Below are 24,973 nucleotides of genomic sequence, written 5' to 3'. Positions count from 1 at the left end.
ATGGCTTACAATACTGGCTGTCACTGAGCTTGGGGATAAAGGAGAAGTGGAGGGTGACCTGCCCGTTGTTTGTGATCTGGAACTTCTCCTTCTGCAGCTGCCGGAACGTCACATTCTCAAACGGAAACTGTAGAGCAAAAAGGGGGGGGGAGGAAAGAGAGTGCTTGCCTTCAGCAGAGGCAAGGAAACGTGCTGCAGGGGGAAGTTTGTCCTTGGCCCCGGGCTCTCATTTAGGGGACTGCACATGCAACAGGTCCACGTGGGGCTCTCCAGATCTTGCTGCACTTGCCACTGGCCATGTTGGCTGGGGATGATGGGAGTTGTAGTCCAGCATCTGGAGGGCACCACACTGGCTACCCCTGGAGTCTTTGCCTGTGAGGAAGAGGAAGAGGCTGCCGCTCAGTGGAAGGGCATCTGCCTTGCATGCAAAGGTCCCAGGTTCTATCCCCAGCATCTCCAGGTAGGGCTGGGAGAGATCCCCCGGAAATCCTGGGGAACCGCTCAAGACTGAGCTAGATGGGCCAAGGGCTTCTTTCCCCCCTGGTCTTTTTGCAGCAAACCCTCTTTAAGGGGTTGGAGAGGATCCTATTCGTCTTTACCTCCCTCCAGGGAGGGAAGGAATTCGTTCTCCATCCTGTCCATCAACTGAACAATATCCTCAAACACTTTCCGGTACCGTCGGTCAGCCACAACCTTCACCTATGGGGGGGGGCAGAGCATATTTGTTGGGGCTATGGACTGAAAAGGGGGGTATGAGTTAAGAGCAGAAAGGCCTGATGCACCCGCCTGTTCCCAGCCCTGAAAAAGGCAAATACTGTAACTCTGAGAGCTTCCCCAGGATGGCAGCGGCTGTGACTTCCAGAGCCAATGGGCTGAAGCCAAATGCTCCAAGCCAAGTACCACAGAAGCTCCATTGCATGAATGGAGCCAACGGTTAAGGTATACAGTTCAGCCCATGTGGTCTGCCATGCCTGCAGGAGCAGCGTGTACTCAGAACAGTGGAGAATGGAAGCCTAGGGATTTAACAGAGCCAAAACCTGCCCACTCCTTGCACCGGAAGTCATTGGCCAAGGAGGAGCTCTGTGGAAAGGGGCCTGGTTGTTGGTCAGGGCCTGCCCAGATTCGAGGAGGTGCCACATAGCAGGCAACTAAAAACCCTGAATAGACGATAGCCCTGGCCAGGGCAGGTGTTACCCCTCTGAGGAAGAGGGAGCTGACGGGCTTGTGGTCACTCCTTTTCAATTCCATGTGGCTTCGATAGCTGAGCTGATTCACGCTGCCTCCTCTCCAGAGGATTGGCTCACACCATGCTGGCACACGGCACTTCCCACTGCAAGGATACAGAAGAGACACCAGGACTGTTGGACTGGCTGAGGCAACACACAAGGCTCACAAAGTCAAACTTTGGCTCCACACACGGCCTGTGATCTTGAACACGGTCAAGAGCTGGAGATGATGGGGCTTGGGAGTCCAACTTCTGAAGGGGCGGACCTTGCAGGTGTGCAGGCATTTTGCCTCATGGAGAGAGTTGTTAGGAAATCAAAAGCTGCCTTCTACCAGGTCAGAATGAATTTCTGAGCTACCCCAGTTTGGATTCCTACATTGCAGGGGGTTGGACTAGATGACCCTCGTGATCCCTTCCAACCCCAAAATTCATTAATTAAGTCTACTCTGGCTGGCAGCAGCTCTCTGTGGCCCAATCCTTTTTCAGGTGGAGGCGCCATAGAGTTTCAACTTGAGACTCTGCATACAAAGCATATGGCACACCACCAAATGATGATCCTTCCCAAAAGCAAGGGGCCCCGTTATTCTTGTTCAGACACTATTTTTTCAGTGATCCAAAAGACCCTTTCTGGCACCTGAAATGCTGCCCAAAGGAGCCTGCCGTTTTCCGGCTTCGTCACTACATGTTCCGCCTGTCCTTTTGATTTCCCCATTACCACAGCAAGAGCAATGAAACTAGCAGGCCTAGGTGGCTTCTGACAGTTGTCAAGAACCACAAGAATATGCCAAATCCTGGATGGTGAGGCTCAATGGCTACTAGCCATAATGGCCACAGAACATACTCCACCAAGAGAAGCAGTATGGCTTGGAGGAGGGGAGCGTGCTGTTGCACTCAGGTCCTGTTTGTGGGCTCCCCAAGAGGCATCTCATTGGCCAATGTGAGAACAGGATGCTGGGCCAGATGGACCAATGGCCTGATCCAGCAGGGCTGCTCTCATGTTCTTATGCCCTGGCAGACTCATCTTGAGAGAGCACCAAGTCTAATTCCCAGACTTCCTTGACACAATGAGGATTCTCATTCAGCCTGCTGCACCTTTCAAGGAACTGCAACACCGCTTATACACACCATGAAACAGAGGATGCTGGCTATCAGGACAAATGTGGGGGAAAGGAGCCAAAACATTTCCAGAGACTTTGAGCAGGGATGGCTTGAGGAAGACAACATATCACAGCCTTGCATTTCACAACTCGCCTAGCAGCCTTTGGCAACCAGGAATTCCACGCAAGCAAAGTGAGCAGGTGAAGGAGTGTAGCACCCTACTTGTGGTTAACGCTTAGCTGGAATGAAATATTCAACGCAGCAATAGAGAAATTAAAATAATAAATTATTTGTCAGACAAATAAATGAGAGACACAGTGGTATATGGATACCAAAGCTCTGCCCACTCCAGCCCTGATGGCCAGCACTTATATTTCCTCAGCCCAGCCCCCTTGCTCCTCCTTTGGCTGCCTCTGTCCAATCAGCCTGGTTGAAATTCCTATTGGCTGTTTGCTAGAACCAATCATAAAAGATACACCCATTTCCTATTACCTTTCATGGGAGACAAAGAGCTATATTTCCTTCTATCCATAAATGGCAGACAAGTAGCCATATATCTTACATTTGCCTCGACCAGGCACCTTAATTACCAGATCATCTTTGCCCTATTGCCCTTTCACTCCAAAACAGATGGCTAAAACAGATGGCTCATGGTTTTAATTTTTATCTTAAACAGAGATCTTGGGTTCACCTTCTCACACACCATCAATGAAATAAGAATCTAACATAAGAATCTAACATTTCTTACTTTCTAAATTCTTTGCATAATTACATTTAAGCCAATATATTTCATACATAACATATATAGATTTTTAGAAGAAAAGGCCTTTTCAAAGTAAAAAGGAACTTAGTAAAAACAGTTTCCAAAAGCAACCCCTTAAATTTACACCCCCCTTTCAAGCCAGCTGCTGTTTCTATTAGCTCTTGCCCTTTAACCTTAGGAAGATCTGGCTCGAGTCTGATGGGAGGCACATGGTATTTTCTGTTAAACAATAAATTTCACTATTTACCAACTCTTAATTAGTGTTTTTGCAGCTTGATTGTATTCTGTAATTTGTATGGTCAATATGACCTTTTGCCCCTAGCCTGTAATTTCCTTTTACAACTATAAGAAACGTGTCTCCTGTTATAAATCGGGGGGGGGGGGGCTGTTCAAGGAGATAAACATCTGCCAAAGTACTTAGCCAGCTGCTTTATGCCTGGCATGACAAGCCTTGATCAGATGCCTCAGGAGAGCTGGATCTCTCTCTTCCTCCGTGGCTTGGTGTCCATTCTGGCTGCAGAGGAAAGGAAGTCCATCCAGCCCTCAACTCTAGCCCTCCTCCAACAGCTTGCTTAGCAGAAAACCATTTTTAAAATATATGTTTTACTAGCCTGCTCAGGAGGATGGAAAGGCAGGACACTACTAGCATCTCAGCAGACTAGGAAAAACAAACAAGCCTTGCAGAAGAATGATTGAGAGGACTTACTTACAAAGACTCAACTATTTTTTTAAAAAAATAATATTTATTGATTTTCCAACCATTTACACACAATAAAACAGAAAAAACAAAAAAGGAAAAGAAAAAGCAAAGAAGAAAAAGGGAAAAAACATAAGATTAACAAAACAAGACGCAAACCATTTAAAGCACAAAACAATTTCAATGTCTTAACTTTCATTCCCTTATTTCCACGACCTCCTCACACCTCCCTTTTTGTATTCCACTTCTATTAATTGTTTCAGCAATTCCTTTCCATCTTCCTCTGTTTTCTATCCTATAATTATCTTAACATATTCTAATCTTATTTTTCCCTTTAATACTCTATTAGTCTATTTATACTTAATTCCTTATAACATTTCTACTAAAGCCATATAACTTCATTCCAACATTTTTCTAACATTCATTATTTTTGCAATATTTCTATACATAGTCTTAAACTTTTTCCAGTCTTCTTCCACCGACTCTTCTCCCTGGTCTCGGATTTCTGCCAGTCGTTTCCGCCAATTCCATATAGTCCATCAATTTCATCTGCCATTCTTCCCGGATAGATAAATCTTGTGTCTTCCAGTTCTTCACAATGAGTATTCTTGCTGCTATTGTAACATACGTTAAAAGAGTTCTGTCCTTCTTTAACACCAATTGGCCAACCATGCCCAAGGGAAAGGCCTCTGGTTTCTTCAAAAGGGTATATTTAAATACCTTTTTCATTTCATTATGAATCATCTCCCAAAGTGTCTTAATCCTTGGGCATGTCCACCAAAGGTGAACTCTAATCCTCAAATTCGTCTGTTTTTCTTTAAGTTCAGTCATCGCAAGCGTCAACTTATATTCATCAAGTTGCTTCTGTATAGCTGGGGCTCTCTTTCTCTTTCTCTCCAGTTGTATTTCTTTACATTCAACAACAACAACTTTTTCCCTGGCCTCCTCCGCAGTTTGCCGTACTGAAATCGGTTCCTGTGTCAATTTCTGGGTGATTTCTATATTGGTATTATTTATACTTTCTATATTTAAGTTAATTTTAGTTATTGGAGCATCCACTTTCGCATTTATCGTGTCCATTTTCCTGTGAAGCTGATCCAATGAGTCATTTATCTTAAATAACGCAGCCACTAGGGCCTCTTCTGTCAACATTTCTCTTGGTTTTACATATACTGGTACAAAGGCTGCAACAAAAAGAGCAAGGGGGCCTGGTGGTGGACCTCTCCTGGATTATTGCCAAGTCCTCCCAGACCTTAGTGTTTTGTCAGCAGTTGACTGGTCTGTTTTTCCTCTTCCATTAACCATAACACTTAAAAGATTCAAGGTCAGTCCCAGAGTCTCACGGTTTTTAACTTGCAGCTGGAAATTTCCCTAACCCAACTCTTGTAAAGCAACCGGTTTCTTTTTATTTATTTTTAAATAATTTTTATTAAAGTTTCAATAAAAAGTTGAACAGAAAAAACATAAAAAAGAAATACACAAATACGCAATACAAATTCCAAAAAAAGGAAAACAAAAACAAAAAACAAAAAATAACAAAAGAAAAGAAACAGAACAATTAAAAACAATATCACCTTTTCATTTCCCTTTTTTAAATTTACTTATTTTCTGGACTTCCTCATACCTCCCTCTTTTGTATTCCAGTCCAAATTGTTCCTCCAGCAATTTCTTTTCCACTTTTTTAATCCCAGTCTTTATTCTTAGTGTAATATAGCATTAAAAATTTACCTCTTAAGTACCAAATTTCCCTTTCCTTTAACTTATTTACTCCTAATCTTTAATCTTGATGTAATATAGCATTAAAATTTTACCTCTTAAGTACCAAATTTCCGTTTCCTTAAACTTCTTTAATCCTGATCTTTAATCTTAGTCTGTCTTATAATTTTATCCTGTACAGCTGGAAACCACTTATTTTCAATCCAACATCACTCTAACATTCCTTAATTTTGCAATGTTTCTGTAGGTAGTCTTTGAATTTCTTCCAATCTTCTTCTATCGCCTCTTCTCCCTGGTCACGGATTCTACCAGTCATTTCCGCCAGTTCCATATAGTCCATCAGTTTCATCTGCCATTCCTCCAGCGTGGGAAGTTCTTGTGTCTTCCAATACTTTGCGATAAGTATTCTTGCTGCTGTTGTTGCAGTAAAGCAACCGGTTTCAAAAGCTTCCACTAGGGGGAAACAGTTTCTATTTGTAGTAGTCAATAGTATCCTCTTTTAAACAATCCAAAGTTAGTTTCAAATTAGTTTCAATTTTCTTTTTTTTTCTTTTAAAAAGAGATTTATTGAGATTTTCAAAATGTTACAGAAAAGAAAAAAAAAAATAAAATAGAAGCAGAAGAGAGTACAAAGGATAAAAATAATTGACAAAATAGAAAAAAGAAGAGAAAAAAAACCCAACCCCTTCCCCCCATATACGAAAAAATTCCAAATGAGAAAAAATGACAGAAAAAAAGAAAAAAAGAAGAATGCAAAAATCACAAAACTTTAAAAACATTTAAAAACAAATTCATTATTTTCAAATCCTTAACTGTCATTACCTTCTTTCTTAGACCTCCTCCTCCTCCCTTTCTTTGTATCCTAGTTATTAATTATCCCAGCAAATCCTTGACCTTACCTTTCTATAATAAAATAAACCTTAAAATTTAAAACTTAAATCTTATCCTTACCAACTTCTCATAATCATAATATTTTTTCATAATTCTTTAAGCATCTTTGCTAAAGCCAAGTAATTTCATTCCAAAATTTTTCTATCATTCATCAATTTTATAAAACAGTTCTAATGGTAGAAAAAAGAGGTATAAACAGATCCAATCTTCATCCAGCGTCCCTTCCTCCTGGTTCCGGGTTTTGTCAGTCCTTATTCCCGTCAATCTAGCCCATTAACCTGGCAACCTTATGTCCGAGGCCCTCAAGTCTCTTCCATGACCCTTCCGCGGCTCTTCTTCATATTTGTAACTGTATTTTCCCTTGTCTCCTGCTCGTGGTAACTCCAGCTTGACAATGTTTTTAACCCTTCTCAACAGATCAGCCCCTTTTCCATGTTCAACAATGAATTCCATGTAGTATTTAAAAGCATGTTTCAAAGGCCCTCCAAAATTGAGAGCCCCCACAGTCCCAAACATCTCACGGCCCGTTGCCATATTTGAAAAGTCCAAACGTCCCAGCATAGTCAATCCAGCCCCCCATTTCCAAACCAAGCCAAACTTTTCCTTTCCAGATATGGCTTTTTCCAAGTTCATTTGTCAAATCCAAAAAATCATATTCCTGTTGGGCCTGTTCTGTCAAGACACACTCCTGATTTAATGTCAAAAACTCCTGTTCTGTCAAGACACACTCCTGATTTAAATCCTGAGTGGGCTCCACATATTTTCCCACTGTCTGTTCAAAGTTTCCCACTGCCTGTTCAAAATTTCTAGTCGAAGTCGCCATCCAATTCACCTTCTCGTGTAATTGGTCCAGTAGATCGTTTGTTTTATAGAGAGCATACAGCAAGGCTTCTGAATACATTGTCCTACAAGGTCAGATACTTGTTCCCACGGTTGTAATCTGTAACAGCTGTCGACTCCCTGGAGTTAGTTACAGTTTCACAGTTACAATTTCACAGACTCCCCCTAGGGGGAAGACTTCTATTTATTCTTGCAACAAAGTTTCCTTTTTTAAGATACTTTGTCCATATATAATCCTTTAAAATGCGAAAGGGAACAGTGGAATCACTAGGTTTCTCTTCTTTTAGCCATCTGTCAAAAACACTTGTCTTTGGTTAATGAACTTCACACGTCAGTCCTGACAGCCTGCTCCAGGATCAGGACGGAGGAAAGTTACTTCACTTTAAAGTCACTTTAAACAGTCCAAAAAGATCCCCCCCTTCTCCTGCTGTCGAAGGGGGGTTCCACAATTTTAAATGGTGAAATCCAATCTTTTAAAAGCGATGTTCTGAGCTCTAGTTTAAATTGCCTTTGCTTTATTCTGTTTACAAAAGAACGGAAGGATGACTTCCTGTTTAGACCTTCCCGTTCCGTACCAAATTCAAGTAAATTTTTAAAGTCCGATTCTTTCCTACTCGCAAGTCCTTATTTGATGTCCAATTGTTCAAAGTCTAAGTACTCACGGGTGCTTATTTTAAAGTCCAAATTGTCCCAGGAAAAAGGCAGCGCTCTCCGGCAACAGCTATGCGGCTTCGCTCCACGGAAATAGCAATTGACTCACAGCACCGCGCCACTTCCCCCTCTTCACTTCGGAGCTGGTTAGTGGGTTCCTTAGCGGGTTGGGGGGGCGCTAAAGGTGCCCGCCGAGTCCCATGGTCACAGGCTTCATCCGCCTGTGATTTTTAAGTGGGTCCCCGCTTCGCCGTAGCGGAGAAGACCCGTTTTCCGCGGAGCTAGTCCCTCCAGTTCAGAGGGTGTCCGCCATTGCCGGTGGCGCCACCCCGGAAGTCCCAAATTAGTTTCAATTTTCAGTTACTTTTATTCCTTTTTGAAACAGCCGGAAACAGTAGAAACAATGTATTTCTCTTGTTTAACTAGCTGTCAATGAATGTTCTAAACGCTGTCAATGAACATTCCACAATACGTCAGTCCTCCTAGCAGCCCGTTTCCAGGGTCAGAGCAGTGGTGTTTTAGATCTCTTCGCTCTCTCCTGCAGGCATACTCAGTCCTCAACTCCCCCCCCCTTCTCCTGCCTCCAAAGGGGGGTTTTGTTCTTTACCGATGGAAATTTAATCTTTTACCAAAGACTTTCCAGGACTCCAGCTTGCAACTTCATTGCCTCAGTCTATTTACAAAAGGGGGAGGCGGACTTCCTGTTTTGAACCTCCCCGTTACGATGCCAAATTCAACATTTAGAAATCCAATTCTTCCGCTTAAACTCTACTCACGGGTAACCACTTTTAAAATCCAATTGTCCACAGGAAAAGGTCAGCGCTCTCTGGCAACAGCTATGTGGCTTCGCTCCGTGGAAGAAGCAGACGATTCAATGCACCGCGCCACTCACCCCACGTCGCTCCGGAGCCCCAAAAACCGGGGTTCCCTGCGAGTGGGGGTGGCACAAAAGGTGCCCGTCGAATCCCACGTTCACAGGCTTCTCCCACCTGTGATTTTAACGGGTCTCCGCCTTCGCCGTGGCGGCCAGACCCAAGTTCCCATGGAGCAAATTCCTCCCGGTCAGAGGAATTCAGCCATTGCCGGAGGCGCCTCCCCGGAAGTCTGCCTTGGAACCAGGCAGAGGGCCTTCTGAGTAGTGGCACCTGCCCTGTGGGACACCCTCCCATCAGATGTCAAGGAGATAAGTAACTATACAGCCTTTAGGGAAGTTTTTAATGTTTTATGATGGTTTTGCATATGTTGGAAGTCTGAGGCTGCCCCCCCCCATTGCCTTCCTTGCAGCATCCTTCCCAAAGGGCTAAGGCATGACTACGCTTACAGAGTTTAAATCCACTGTAAGGTGCAGCAATCAGGCCTCTGTTTCAACACAAAATACCAATGATCCTTATGCCAAGTGGGAGAAAGGTCGTCAACATGATGAACACACAAACCTTGGAGAGAAAAATGTAAAACAAAAAGCACCAGCAATTTAATTGGACTTAATGGAAGTCTCTGCTGATAAGAACATGTGAGCAACGCAGATTGTCCAGACAGATGCAAAACCTAGAGCAGGAAACCTTAGACCTTTAGATATTGCTGGACAGCAGCTATGCTGGGGCTGATGGGAATCCAACAACATCTGGAGTGTGTGCTGAGCTAGGAAAGCCCTCTAACTGGGAAACTGCAGAGCAGTCCTACTTATTCCAAGGCAACCCTCCAACTTAATTGGGACTTGCTTCTAATTCAGGTTGCACAAACCTGCAACCTTAAAAAGCATTTGTAGAAGTCGCAGTCATCCTATGTTATAGCTACACTATGCTCCTAACTGTCTGAAAGTGGTTTCTCTAGCCTAGGCTGGGGTATCCCAGACAAAGGAAATAAACAGGGCAATATCCTAAACCACCACATATAACACAAAGATGTCTCTCACCTGGTCGTAGGTCTGAAGTCTCTGAAGCTCATTTTTAGTGATCAGATGACAATGCTGGAGAAAAGCAAAGAAACCACAGCTACAGGCTAGCTCACGGGGTCGGGGGGGGGTCGGGGGGCAGCCTGCTGCCACTTCCTGCAATATGTAGTAAGACTGATAACTAGGATTGGGCAGTATGATCATATTAGGCTAGTGCTCTGTGAACTAGACTGGCTCTTGAACTGCTTCCAGGCCCAATTCAGAGTATCCCATTTGGCCTTTCAAGTGTTTCAAGGTTTGGGAAAAGGGTACCAGAAGAAGGCCCACTTATGTTTGCACTGCCTCTCCACTGACTAGAATCTTTAGCAGGGGCAGCCCTTTCCCAGGGAACTCCTGCTCTTTCAAGTATGGCAGGGCCTTTTCAGTCATGGCACCCTACCTTTCAGAAAAATCTCCCAAAGAGGTTCACCTGGCCCCTGCTTTGATGTCCTTTCAGCAAAGACTTTTAGAATTTCCCCTGGTTCTTGAATTCATGGGCAGGGCGCTTGTGGCCCTCCAAACCCTGCTGTAGTACACAGGAACGTAGGAAGCTACCTTATATTGAGGCAGACCATTGGCCCATCAAGCTCAGGACGGACTACATGGACTGGCAGCAGCTTTCAGGCAGAGATCATGCCCAGCCCTAGCTGCACACACTGGTGACTGAGCCGGGAACCTTCTCCATGCAAAATGGCCGCTCTGCTTTCGCGTTACTGCCCTTAACAAACTGCAACTCCCACCCTGATCACTGGAGAAGTTGCCCACATTTGCTATAATCTAATCTAGTACATCTCTGCCACTCGGTTTATGTTGCTCTCTACTGGCTGCTCTAGTAGAAACCTTAGTGGTGCAGCTGCAGCAGCAGGGATCGCCGACACTGCACCCTCCTGGTGTTGCTGAAGTGGAACTCTCATGAGCCCCAGTCAGCAAGGCCAGTTCTTAGCAATTATGGGGATTTTGATCTATCAATATTTGGAGAGCACTATGCTGCCTGCCATAAAGAAGGCTGATCACCGAAGAATTGAGGCTTTTGAATTCTGGTGCCGGAGGAGACTCTTGAGAGTCCCATAGAGTGCAAGAAGATCAAACCTCTCCATTCTGAAGGAAATCAGCCCTGAGTGCTCACTGGAAGGACAGATCGTGAAGCTGAGGCTCCAAGACTTTGGTCACCTCATGAGAAGAGAAGAATCCCTGGAAAGGACTCTGGTGTTGGGAAAGATGGAGGGCACAAGGAGAAGGGGACGACAGAGGACGAGATGGTGGGACCGTGTTCTCGAAGCTACCAGCATGAGTTTGACCAAACTGTGGGAGGCAGTGGAAGACAGGAGGGCCTGGCGTGCTCTGGTCCAGGGGGTCACGAAAAGGCGGACACGACTAAACGACTAAACAACAACAAATGCTGCCTACCCTGAGCTACACACAGGCAGGAAAGTTACAGAAACATGACTCAATTTGCTTCTCCAGATAGCGGAGACCAGCAAGTTACATCAGCCAAGGCTCTCTCCCTCCAAGCCCTCGAAACGCACTCGTGTTTCATGATTGTCAGCTGCAGCAGACCCTGGTCAGGGGGCAGGAAGCTCATCTGGGCACAGATATCCTTGTAATCCTGGTTTCGGCGCTCAAAGTCTTCCACGTGGGCAGCAAGGTGGGAATTGACAACACAGAAGCTGGTATTGTTGCAGACAAACCTTGCGGCCACACACCCCTTGTTACCCTGCAGGGGCGGAGCAAGGATGGCTGTTAGTGAGCAAGCAGGAAAGAGGGGGGAACTGGTTGGCAGAGATTATAAAAACAGATAGACAGACAGAAAGATCGACGTAGGGAATTCCGCTGTCAGGGTCTACTCCCCATCTTCCCCATGATGCCTGTGCCCACTGTCTCCCTCATCACTTCCTTGATGCGGCTGAGCTGGTCCTTCCTGACAAAGATGAGCAACATCATTCCGACTAGACGCACCAGCTGCACCTAGAAGATGCAAGGTACTGGGATGTCTACCAGCTCTGTTCATTGCTTGCTGTCCTGGGCCGGCTGGATTCAGATAGGAGTGGCAGGTGGCACCAACTGGGGATCCCCCAAGGGAAGAAGGCTCAGAGCCAGGGAACTGGTGGGGGGACGACGACGCTGAGCCGTCCAAGGGAGAAGAGGGAGCAGACTGTGAGCAAGAGGAGGTGTTGGAAACTGAAGAGGCAGGAGGGCAGGAAGATTCTGTGGCAAACAGCAGTCCAGAATCCGAGGCAGAAGTGGAGGCTGGAGGTGGGGGTCAAGAGGTAGAGATGAGGCAGGCTGCTGAAGAAGCCAGGGGGTATCCCCATCCTGCTGCGATCAGCTCCCCTCCCTGCTGGTCTCCCAGAACACAGAGAAATTAAGAGGATGGAGCAAAGACAGGCAAGGTGTCAGAGTCTCAGGTTGCTTGGGAAGGACCAGGGGGAGGAGGAGACTTCAGAGAGTGGGGGGAGGGTAGCAACCTTCAGCCTTCACAACTACCTCACTGGGGCAAGACCTGTTGGGAAAGGTTTCTGTATCACGAGGCCTGCACGGTTTGGGTTTCTTTGAATAAAGAATGTTGGCTTCTTTTGAATAAAACACCACTGACACCAGGTGTTTTTTCTTGTTGACCTCCTCCTCCTCCTCCTCCTCCTCACTCCAGCTCCTGACAGCTGTCTGGCTGCTGAAGAAATGAGTGGGGTTGGACTTACTTTCTTGTACTTGGATTTGGAACGCAAAGCCTTTTCCACAGCTGTCAGCCACTCTTGCTCCTTTGTCGAGTCCAAGTAGAAGAAAGCCTCTGTGCTCAGGTCCAGCTCCTGGAACCGAATGCCCAAGTGCCAAAGAGAAGGATGTGGAACTGCAGGAATAGGACTCCAATCGGAACAGACGTGCTGGTTAAATATGCAAAGACAACAGGAATGTGCAAGGGCAGGCAAGATCAGGACCAAGAACAAACAAGTAATACCAGCCACTTCTTCCTCAGCTTAGCTATTCTGGGCCCCAAAGGAGCTTTGCTAATGGAAGAAAAAAAGCTTTTTCCTTGTATTTTTTAAGATGTGTCAGCCAGCCTGATATCTAAGCACTATCCCAGTAGCCACAGGCAACCAGAAATTCTTTGAAGGCAAGTGAGTTGGTTGATCTCTCCATTCTTCCTTCACCTGGCAACCTGGTTTCCAGGCTGGCTTTCCAGGAACAGAAAATCACCTCTCAGATCTGCTGTGCCAAGCTTGTTTGCTAGAAGATTACCCCGTAACACCCTTGTCCTCTTTTCAAACCTCCTAAATGACTAGCCTTCTGTGTTTCCATGCTGGCCATGAAGGAATGGGCATTCCCGACTCTGAAAACAGCACAGAAATACAGCCTGTCTAGTAAAGGGGTAAAAAGAGCAAGCTAAACAGCCTCTGTAAAACAGATTGTTTCTATTCATGACAGTAGGAGGGCAGTTATATGCAAGACTGTATTCAGTACTGTTCATGCCTGCAAAGCTTTCAGGACAGACATACTCCGACCCTTCCAATCAGTTCCCCCTAACTTCCAGCTGAAACCAGGTACCTTTTTCATACCACAAATGTTCTTCAGTGGTGAACCATGGCATCTCAAATTCCAGGGGAGCCCTGTACAATGCCAAAATTCAGTGCCCCCACGCCTCTCAACGTCTATTCAACATCATAGTTGTGGTGTCCCCTGTGGGGCCCGCAAGGCTTCACGTCAGTGTGACCAAACCAGTTGCACTCCCCTAAATCCATCTAAATGTAATGGGGGGGGGGGATTTGTCCCACTTAAGTTACACTTTATAGCTCAAAAGGGCCCTTCTGGCTGATAATAATATAGTAGCACAGGGGACGCATCACAGAACAACTTGCAAAGCAAAATGACATGTAGTTGGTCCACCACAATTGCAAGATTATTGCATCCTTCAGGAATGGTGTGTCCAGCTCCATCAGAGTCATCATCCAGGCATGCTGTGGAGCTGCCTGGATGAGAGATGGGCATCTTCGACCAGTCAGGGGTGAAGAGCTGGCAAGATCCCCTGTACTGAGCAGAAAAGCAAACTCTTTGGCCTCCGAGATCTCTCCCAACTCTCAGCAGCCCTCACTGTGAGCCATACTAGAGGAATTTTGTCCTGCTTTTGCTGAGCTACAACACAGGAGAGCACCCCCAGGGGGCCATGATGTGGTAACCCTGGCGAAGCATTGCAGAGCAACTGAGAAAGCAGAATGATGTTTGCGTGGACAGTCCATTAGAAAGCTGCACTATTATTGCATCGATAGCACATTGCAGAATACGACCCCCCTCCAGGCAAAAACTTCCGTCTGGAGGCACAGTAGCTTTCATTTCGGAGGTTGTGGTTTTACATCTTCCTATTTATTTATTTATTTATTTATTTATTTATTTAAAATTATTGATTTATTTCATAAAATTTATACACACCAGATGGTAAGAAACATCAAAGCCGTTTACAGAAAGATAAAACCATAAAATCAGGAAAAACCTACAGTACATTAAACGCTGAAGAAGTGAATACCAGAATAGATCAGAACTCACTCCCAAGGTAAGGGGAAGAGACAGCTTACTCTATGATGTTAACCCTTCATGCACTAATTAGACTGAAGCATGTTGATTATATGAGACTGGTTATCCCGCACAACATGCTCTCACGCAACCCATGCCCTCCAACTGAAAACCCATTTCCTGGACAATATCAACATTGTGTTTTGTGCCTGTGAACTGCACAGTGAATATTTTTATTAGAAAAGAAAACAGCCCCATATTTCAGCTTCTCAAAGTTGTTTTATTTAGTGCGCTGCTACAGCTTGTCACACCCAAATCCTCCAATGGAATCTGCCAAAGTGCTTTTCCAGGCAAAGGGGGGCAAAAACACAACAGTACTAACGGCCATATGGAACCACACCTCAAAGCTGGATCAGACTTCCCAGGTCCTGTAGCCTACATCGGGAGGAAGACTGGGGCAGAGGGGCCTAGAGTGGGAGTCAGAGCTGATCTTAGGGCTGCATGTCTGAAGCATGGGCAGAAATCTTTGGGTTTGAGGTTGCATGGGGCTGTCTCTTTGTGTTTTGGTGGTGCCAAGCCTCCAGCCACAGGCAGGCAACCAACTGGCTTCAGGGGCAAGCTCCTTTGCAAATCCAGTCTGATTTCACCAAATGCAATGGCAGAGTGACCATTCGGCCCGTGTTCTGCTTCGCTGTGAAATGGCGTGTGTTCCTCAACCCAGAGAACCTCTTGTTCAACATCAAGCTGGTCTAAGGAAGAAAAGCATAAGAGTTAGTCTTGAATCCCCACACACATGTGCTTGGAGATGCCTGCACACCGCATACGTAAAGCACATCTCCTCCCACCCACACCCAAAAAGTCCTTGGAACAATGGTTTGTTAAGGGTGCTGGGAATCGTAGCACTATGAAAGGAAAACCAAGGTTCTTAGGATTCTTTGGAGGGGGTGGAATGTTGAATACACAGCGGCCACACGGACGGACACACACACACACCCCAGCATAGCTTCAACTTTTAGCACAAAAAGTCTTCAGCCAGATGTCATGCAACCCTTTGGCAGGGGCAACTTATCATGTTATTGATTTTCCATAACAACAATTAAAAAGGCGGACAATCTTGCAAAGGAGTGTTGCCATTTAAACTGCTGGTGTGACCTAGGAACCCGAACAAAGAGAAGGAACCAACTACCCAGAGTCTGCTTCCGATTGCCCTTGTTCTCCACCTCCCTCTATCCTAATCAGCCGCAAACAAGAGTTCAGATTTGAAAGCCTTGTTATCACCTCATTCCCTTCAATTAGCCAGCTGCTCTGGCAGATGACATCAGTTCCTTCCCGCTCCCAATATTCCTGCTCCTGACCTGGTTAGCCATAGCCCGGAAGCTGAATCTCAGGGGAACGCCTTTGGGCTGGGAAGGGCTCATCTTTTCTGGGCCTCTTCTCCCCCTCAGGAAGGGGTGCTTGGCTCCTGGCCTGTGAAATGCGCTCAAAATGTAAAGATGCCTTCTTTCCAGGGAGCCAAGGGAGAAGGGGGGAATTTGAAATACCTCCAAACCTTCCCACGTTAGAGATGCAGGAGTTACGTCACCTCCAACTTCCTCAGGGATGAAGCAGCTACAAAAAACGAAACATCCCACCTGGGCACGGTTTCTGAGAGAGCAACAGCAGAAGACCCAGACTCTGGCAAGATGAGCATTTGCCCAGTGGATTCTGGCCACTCCATGAGGGCAGACAAGGGATGGCTGTGGTGGCCGCCAGCCCCTTCCCACTCCATCTCAGATACAGAACGCATTTGCTCTGCCACTCCTTGGCTCTGGCGCCACCTACTGCTGGCCTCCTTGCCTTCCACCCTCCCAATCCCAATGAGCACCATACACCCCTGATCCAGAGGCGCAGAGCAGTAGTTAGGTGATCTTGCGCCCCGGCAGAACCGTCCAGATTTCGCCCCCAGCCACGGACAAGTTAGCTCTTCTTATTGCCTCTCCCCCAACCCCCCCCCCCACCCATTCAATTCACCCTGGAAATACAAGTATCGAAAAGTAAAATGTTAGAGATTTCCCCCCACCCCATAGCAATATAATTGGATTCAGCTAGCTGGTCAGTCTACTTTTGGTTTCACTCCTGGCTCCTTGTTAAATTAATACTGCATCAGAAACTTCCCAAGCAGATATCCAAAGTTCTTTGGCATTTCTACAGTTGTTAATGAGATGTCTCTTCTAGTCCAGGGGAGTCTTTTGATCTTCTTCTGTTGGGTTGAAATAAGTGGCAGACGAATGGCAAGGTGTCATACGGGAGGCATCTCTCGAGCAAGTCTCGGAGAGTCCCTTTTATTGAATATTACAGCATTTGCTACATATGTGCTTATTGCTGATTGGTTAACACAAGTACAAAGCAAAGGTTACATATTACATTAATCACCAATAGATTAAAGGTTGGGAAAGGGAGCACAGAACTAGACAGGCATGAAACCTCCTAATTAAATTATAACTAGTGATTGATTATCAAGACTTAAACTATTACTAATGATTGATTTTGCATGACATGAAAGAACATAACAATCGCGTTCCGTAGATGTGGTCAACTATGCATTAAGAACAGGTCAGAGTATAATGTTTTCATGAACTCAATATGAACTGAACATTCTAGGGTGATGAGGGAATGTCTTAGTATTAGAACGGTTTGTGCAGCATGTGCAGAAGAAAAGCTTAGAAGCAAAACTTCCCATCATGCCACAGTCATGTGCAGAAGCAAAGCTTCCCTTCATTCTTCCAGGAAACCAAGAGTCGAAAGCCTTGATTTTCCTTTTTTTCTTTTTCCAGTCATTTCCACAGAGTTAGTCATTATTAGAGTTATTAAAACCTTATTATATTAACAAATGCAATTTTTTTAGTCTCCCTTGCTATCCTGGTGACCTTCAGCTTAAACACAAACTGCTCTGGAGTGAGAACAACCCATCACACTCAAAAAGCCCAGCTGGAGGGACCTGGAAGTGTGCGGGGAAGAGCAATTTTGTAGTGGGTTTGTTGCACAGGAGCACCAAGTTCACTAACTGGCTGATTCAGAGTGAATCCCATTCAAAAAGAGTGCAATGGTGTGTGTTTCAGCCAGCCATCCGGCTGCTGCAACTATTCCCTGGGTGCCACCACACTGTCCTGTCTGTGTGTTTGGAAGGGAATGGGAGCTATGCTCCCCCCGGAGACACTCCACTCCTTCTTCCTTAGCTGTGTTGCTCAACAGTTGAGGCAACCTTCACAGTTCTGGGATGCCGAGGAAGCGAACCAATAGTCACATTCATCTGTACTGGCTCAGTATGACCTATTCTAACAGGTGCTGCCTTTCATATTCACGCCCAAGAGCCTTTCTGCTCCAGAGATCTGGGGCTGAACCCGGGATCTGCACGCCAAGGCTGGAGTAAGAAAGAGCCCCAGTTGACGCGCCGGGCATCCCTGGTTCCCCCTTGGCAGTGGCAGCGGTAGCGGCAGTCTCAGCAGCCCGGAGCCAGCCTGGTAGTGCACTTGGCTCTGGCTTCAGGAGCTGCTCATTGCCGTGGCACCCGCCATTTTGCCTCTCCGGAAGTCCCCATGTGATTTGTCTTGTGCCGTTGAACTAATCAGGCAACATTCCTTCCCTACTAATAAATCTACAACACTTAAAATATAAATCTGGGAGCCTTATATGAAATCCGGGGACATTCCGGGGATCGATTTTGTTGGGGACAGATTTGTAAATCCGGGGACTGTCCCCGGGAGACGGGGACATCTGGCAATCATTCCGTAATAGGGCTTCTCCTGCCTTTGCCAGTATGTCAGCCTTCTCAGCCTCCTTAAAGAGGGTGTTCAGAAGCACTTGTACGTCTGGCCATATGGGATTGTGAGTGGAGAAGGTGGCGCAGTCTGGATGAGTCCCTCTGTCTTGCTCTTTGGTCACTGTGACCGAGCACCATTTTGGGCCGATCAGGATCTATGGGGAAAGGGATCCACCCAGAAGTTGTGGAGGGAACGGGAAGAGAAGCTTGGTCAAGAGACTGGCTCATGTCCGAAGGAGGCCTGACTGCATCCTTGGCGAAGCCCAGGGCAGGGCAGGAAGGCAGCATGCCCAGTGGGAAGGCATTCGGAGGCAAATCATCAGCAAGGAGCAGAAAATTCCCTCCCCTTCCCTCAAGAAGACTGAAGAATCTCTAGTGGGCATTCAGGTGAGTTCAGCATCCCAGGTCTCTGGGGTGTTCCTGTCCATTACAAAGCTGACTCGAGGCTCCGTCAACTGAGCCCCTACACTCCTTGCGTACATGAAAGGGGCACAGAAAGGATGGGAGGCAGCCTTTTCCTGGAGCCGTCTTACCTGCAGCAGTTCACTCGCTGGCTGCTGACCCTTTTCCTCCATCACCTGGATGATCCTCTCAAGAGAGGAGAGTTTCCTGCAGAGTCTGGCCAGCTGCTCATCCCTTCTCCCTGCAATCTCCTTCTCCACCTCTTCCACATGATTCAGCAGACGCTTTTCTTCTTCTTCTTCCAGGAACTGGCGCAGTTGTCTCAACTTCTCCACAGTCTTCAGCCTCTCCGGTTCTGAGGAGGTCTGAGTGAGGAAGATGGTCAGCCTTCAAAACATCAGCAAGAGAATTAGGATTTGAATTGAACTGTTTCCACCCTCTCAGCTTACAAGTCCTCAGGCTTCTCCTTGACTACTTTTCACATAATAAACAACAATGGGAAATAAACTCCATTTAGCTGCATTCAAAGGTGAACTTACCTAATTCGCAATTCTTGGAAAAATATGGAGACCAAAACAGCAATCTTTTGAAATTCACACCTCTGACTTTTTCAAGGTTGACCCAGCCAGGTAATGTTCACAAAAAATGTATTTATGAGGGTAAAGCACGTATCAACATATTTATACAAGAAGGTAGCCACCCTAGCATTTGATTCATTTTCAGAATAATAAATAAATAGCAAACCGATATGGGAAAAGGAGAAATGGGGAGAAGTTGAAATGGGCAGATTTCCCCATCCCTCCTCAGTCCGGACTTGCTTCTTGAAGTGCTTGTTCCCTCACTAGTAACAATAGGGACACTTCCAAGGAGGTCTTTGCTTTCCTTGTCCAGGTCTGCTTGATAGGCCAGAATTTCCCCTCTCTCTTTCCTCCGAATCTCCAGGCGGTGACAGATCTCTCCCTGACAAGAAAAGGGAAAACTCAGCTTTGATTGAGACACAAAGAGAGGAGATGAATATTATACTGGCTTCTTGGATCCAGTGGCCTTGCTGTAATAGCAAAGTAATTTACTGGAGGGGAAAAAAAGTACAGAACACATACATAAATACCGTAAGTAGTTCTCATCACAAAAGAATATGCAGGTAACCCCATGAACAGCCAGGTAAACCCATCAACAGGTTTTCTGCCAGACAGGAATCTGTTGTAGGCCACCCCTTCTGTGATGTATGTATGATGTATGGAGGGGTGGTCTTGGGCTCCAGGTGGGCAATTTCAAATGTCTATATAAGGACTTGGTTTGGGGTCTCCTCCTCCGTCCTGCGTGTGGTGGGGTGAGCACCCTGTTGCAACAGTTAATAAAGATCTGGCTTACTAGCTGCTTTGCTTCTCAATATTCTCTGGTTGGCCTCTGTTATTTTCTCCTACCAATAGAGAAGCTACAAAAGGACTCTATATGGGCTGTGAGGTACCCCAGAAGGGAAAAGGAGCCATTTTTTTCCTTATAACACTGGCCCCCAGTCCCCACCCCCTTGCAGCTGACCCCTTGCTGCTCTCTGCTTGGCAGGGTATTGAGGAGGCATCCTGCTAGCCAAAGGAGACATGTGCAATTCACATTTGTAGTGTTCTAAATATGTACAAAGCAACCTTGCTGGGGGATGTGGATGAGGTTAACCCTTTCTCTCCCTGCCATGGTCCCATGAAGCTGCTGTATTTCAAGGGAAGATCCCTTGGCCCCCCTGGTAGAGAGAAAGACTTCGACTCCCTCCTCCCAGGCATCCCAGCAGCCCTCAGGCTTCCCCTTGGCTGCTTCTAAGGTAATAAACAACCACCAATGAATACCATGCCTACTTTGGATCTGAGAATTAAGAAGATCACCTGCCAAGAAGAATACACAGCTATTTCTCCCCCTCAAGGTACCTTGTATTCCTCGACAGCCTCTTCCAGAGGAATCACCTTGTGGTGTTTGTGCTTCTTGGATCTGCCCCAAACCACACAGATGGGGGCTTCATCCTCCTTGCAAAAGAGTTTCAGGGGCTCCTGGTGCTTCTCACAGACTCCTCCTTTCCCTCTTGAAGACTGAGAGTCTTGGCTACTTCAACAAAGGTAGCCAATTGCCGATTGCGGACGAGGCTCCTTCTCTGGACTCCAACTCGGCCTTGAGGACAGGAAGCCAGCCTCCTTTTTGCCCCGGTGCACTGGATCAGGCCGGACCGGCAGAAGTTGTGCCCACACTCTGGGATGGTCCCTGTGTCGTAAGAGAGTCAGGGTCAGAGAGGGGAATGAAGGAGAAGGACCCTACCAATATCAAATAGATCGTATTCTGCCTTAACACCCTACAAGAAGGTCAACTGTGCCTTGGGGAATGGATCCTTTTTCGTTGTATCGAATTGTATCCTTTTTGCTGTATCTTTCTCATTGACTTTAAGAATGGATATGAATGTATTTTTCGACTCAAATGTATTTTTCCTCAAAATGCTGTACTTTTCTAAATGTATCAAAATGGGTTTTTGTATTTCCCCCCAATCTCATCGCCTAGAGAATGTTCCTTAAATGTAACAATCACTTGTTCCAAATGTATTTGATACAAATGTATTCGAGTGTATACTTTTATGGGAAAACGTAGCTAGGACAATGTGGATATATATCTTGCTTATAGTGCCTTTGAACGGTCAGCGTTTCACGAGCTGCCAAAAACACTCTCCACACCACACTGCCATCTACTGGGTCTACAAATGATACCATGAATACACACAAATACAAGCTCTAAAATAAATTAGTTTTATTTTCCCATAAGTATGCAAACATAAGACTATCACACCCGAATTGATAGGTATGCAGAACAGGATTTTCCCCCCTCCCTCCATCGGATAGCTGCCTGCGCGGCTGTCTTTGAGGGGGGTGGAGGGAGGAACGGGCGGGATCAAGATCGGATAGCTGCCTGCCTGCCTGCCTGCCTGCCTGCGTGCCTGAACATGCCGTGCCCCCGGGGGGCGCTGCGTCCAGCGCCCATTGGGAAGGAACAAGACAGGAAAAGGAAGGAAATGGGAGAGGTTTTTGTAAGGCCCCACTTTTCACATGGTGTCCTGATGTGTGGTCGGAAAGTACTCTTTATTGTTTGATTTGGGTTAATGTCAGAATAAAAGCGAGTTCCTTCAAAATAACACATTCCTTTTTATCTTACCAATTTCTCACATTGTAAGAAGCGGAAGAAGAAACCATAGAGAGCATTCATATTTTCCTTCTGATCAATGAAGTCAAACGTTACAATTATCCATTTTAGAATGAGCACCTATAGGGAGAAGACAGATCTGAGTAAGCCAAAGAAGACCAAGACAACCAACCCCTTCTGGAATATGGTCAGCGTGTACAACATCTAGCTGAATCATCACCAGGATAACTAAGTCAGACTGGGGGAAATATCATTCTTCAGAACCAAGACATCATTACCATGCTTTCCAAGTTACCTGAAAGTCACTAGAACACTTGCGAGCACCGAGCCAAGACACAGCTGAAAGAAGAGAATCCTCTGTTATTACGGAAATGGGAATCAGAGTCTTCAGTAGCCTAGTGCTTATCACTGTGCCTGCAAGACATTGAAAGACACTGCTTAACATGCTTAAGATCTTCACTCTTGATAATTTCTCACAAGCTCGAAGCAGCCCCGGTTCTTGTTAAGGGAGAAGGCAGGGCAATGCAGCTCCGTTGACATACTTTGCTGCCAAGGGGAAAGAGAAGCCAAAACATGTTTTCTTTACCAAGCTTGGCACTGAGTGCGATGTTCAGCAAGTTATGAATTTCTTCTGGTGCCAAGCCTCTCTCTTGCGCAATCTTTTCCACAGTCTCCAAAGGACTCTGCAAAGCTCCCTGCTTCCGTGAGGCACTATCTTGAATTAGGAAAAAGTCCAAGTGTGATTCAAATCCATTCGAAAAACCGTCCTCATGCATGATGGCCTGTCCAATGGCTTGCTTTACCATCAATTGGCAAGGGAGCCCCATTGAGATGCCATGGCATTTGTGTGGGAATGTTCAGGGGTGCAGGAGAGGATATATTGTGAGATTATATCCTAATCCAACTTGTGCTAACAAGTTTCCAAAATATCAGCAGAGTTTATAAACATTCCCCCTTTAAGTTCGCAACGGTAACGTGTGCACAGGTTCGCTAGAACCTCTATAATAATTACTCTGGTAATTTTCCCTTTTGTTCCCTCTTAAAATACAAGACACGACACAGTCTTTATAAAAGCATAAAAGAGTTTACTCGCATTCTGTTCACAATATGATCCCAGAAGGCAGACAGGCTTAAAAAGGTTACATACATTCAGAATCTATCTTATAGCAAGATAGTCCTTTCCTCCTCTCTTGGCTGAGAGCCAAGAGAGCATCTTTAGATGCTTCTTCTTCGAAAGAAAAATGGCAGAGAGAGAGAGATGGCTGCCTGCCCTGTGCTTTTATCATTTACCTGCACAGGTGAGGCCACACCCACCTCTGGTCACATGCGGAGGAAGTCCGTCCCCAGGAAGTTTACCTGCTTGCTGGACAGACATCCCTCCCCATGTTCTAACATGTACACTCTAGGAATGTTGTCATTGACTGCTCCTGTGTTTACATCCCACATACCCCTTCTCAGGCAATACAACATACACAAAACATAAACAACTTTATTCAACCACCCAGAGTCCCAGCTTGACACGTAGATTCTGGAAACTCTCTCTTGGTAGGGGTTTCGTCAGGATGTCAGCAGTCATCTCTTGGGTGCTGCAGTAGGATAGTTCCACAAGTCCATCCTGGATCATCTGGCGTATGTAGTGGTATTTAACCCCAATGTGTTTTGTTCTGGCCAGGAACTTCTCACTCTGCGTCAGCTTCAGGCAACTTTGATTGTCCTCCAGCAAGCTGACAGGCCCTTTTCTCACCAACCCAAAGTCCTTTATGAGTTGATCAAGCCAGGCGATCTCTTTGCAGGCTTCTGTTGCTGCAACGTATTCTGATTCTGTGGAAGATAATGCTACACAGCTCTGTTTATATCTGCCCCATGCGACAGGTCCATCCCCAAACATAAAAACATGACCACTTGTTGATTTATAATCAGCATTATCCCCAGCCCAATCCGCAGCAGTATGCCCAACCAACTTAGGGTCTCTGACAGCTGGTAACCTTAATTTACAATTCATGGTACCCTTCAAATATCGCACCACCCGCTTTACACCTGCCCAATCATGCTCAGTGGGAGAATTCACTTTTCTGCTAAGAATCCCCACAGCATTAGCTAAGTCAGGTCTACATGTGGTAACTAAATACAAAAGTTTACCAATCGCTGTAGTCATTGTTGTCTGGCAACTGCTTCGAATCCTGCTGATTCTTCAGGAAGTCAGTGGCCATCGGTGTAGCAACTGGATGTGCGTCTTGCGTCTGCATGTGCTCAATCAGCTCGTGGATCTTCTGTCTTTGGCTGAGAAGAAATGAGCCGCCCTCTTCTCTTTCCACCTGGATCCCGAGGTAGTACTGGACATCTCCTAGCTCCTTGACCTCCACATCTTTGCTAAGGTGCTTTACTATCTGTGTATAGTCTTTCTCACTTGCTGTGGCAATAATCAGGTCATCGACAAAAGCTAACTTATATGAGAATTGTCCATTATTTGACTTACTGTACAAGCACTTGTCAGCGTCACCTTGCTTGTACCCAAGTTGCGTCAGCATTTTATGCAACTTCTGGTTCCAGGCTCTAGCAGCCTGTTTAAGTCCATAAAGTCCTTTCTGGAGTTTGCACACTAAATGTGCTTCATGTGGTTTTACAAAACCCTTGGGCTGTTTCATATTAATTTCCTCAGAAATCTGCCCATGTAGAAAAGCGGTAGCAATGTCTATGTGTTTCACTCTCATTTTCTTGGAGGATGCAATGCTTAAAAGCATTCTTACGCTGCTGTACCTCGCGATTGGTGCAAAAATTTCATCATAGTCTTCACCAAAACGCTGTGAAAATCCCTGTGCTACAAGTCTAGCTTTGTAGCGCTGCACTTCTCCTTCTGACCCCTTCTTAACCTTGAAAACCCATTTACTGCCAATGGCCTTCTTACCGGGTGGCAGCTCAGTGAGTGTCCAGGTCTTGTTCTGATGCAGTGCATCCATCTCCTCCTGCGCGGCCTTCCTCCAGAGACTGGCTTCTGCAGCTGGCATCTCCTGTATCTCTTCCCAAGTGGAAGGTTCCTGTGGAAACGCCGACCCTGCAAAGTAGGACAACCGTAATGGTGGGACACCTCTGTTGGTTCTGGACGAGCGCGTGACCTCTGGTTCTGTGACCGCATCAGCTTCCTCATCCTCCTCCAACGCAGGCATGTCCCCATCTGAGTCCTCTTCTTCATCTCTGGTGCCGCCAGGGTTCTGGTCCTCTGCGTCTTCTGGTGCGTCGCATGTAGCGGGCACTGTAACACTCGAAGGCAGATTATTACCTTGTGGGGTCTCAAA

The 24,973-nt window shown here is 46.0% G+C and overlaps 1 protein-coding gene and 1 long non-coding RNA gene across 2 annotated transcripts in view; one reads left to right on the top strand and one right to left on the bottom strand.

Annotated features, from left to right (window-relative positions):
• LOC308467645 (inositol polyphosphate 5-phosphatase OCRL-like) overlaps positions 1 to 13,300 on the bottom strand; it is a gene marked incomplete at both ends in the record, with an annotated part of 361,324 nt that extends 348,024 nt beyond the window's left edge. The window contains 5 exon segments of the mRNA XM_080989375.1: positions 9,794 to 9,847; positions 11,298 to 11,548; positions 11,656 to 11,776; positions 12,508 to 12,615; positions 13,277 to 13,300. Coding sequence (XP_080845501.1) covers positions 9,794 to 9,847; positions 11,298 to 11,548; positions 11,656 to 11,776; positions 12,508 to 12,615; positions 13,277 to 13,300 — 558 coding nt within the window.
• The window catches only part of LOC308467831, a 702,857-nt gene that overhangs the window by 476,492 nt on the left and 201,392 nt on the right, over positions 1 to 24,973 (top strand). The window lies entirely within an intron of this gene.

Source organism: Podarcis pityusensis (genome assembly GCF_964106645.2).
Source record: "Podarcis pityusensis genome assembly, chromosome: W".
Lineage (NCBI taxonomy): Eukaryota > Metazoa > Chordata > Lepidosauria > Squamata > Lacertidae > Podarcis > Podarcis pityusensis.
This window is presented reverse-complemented; position numbering and strand designations above follow the sequence as displayed.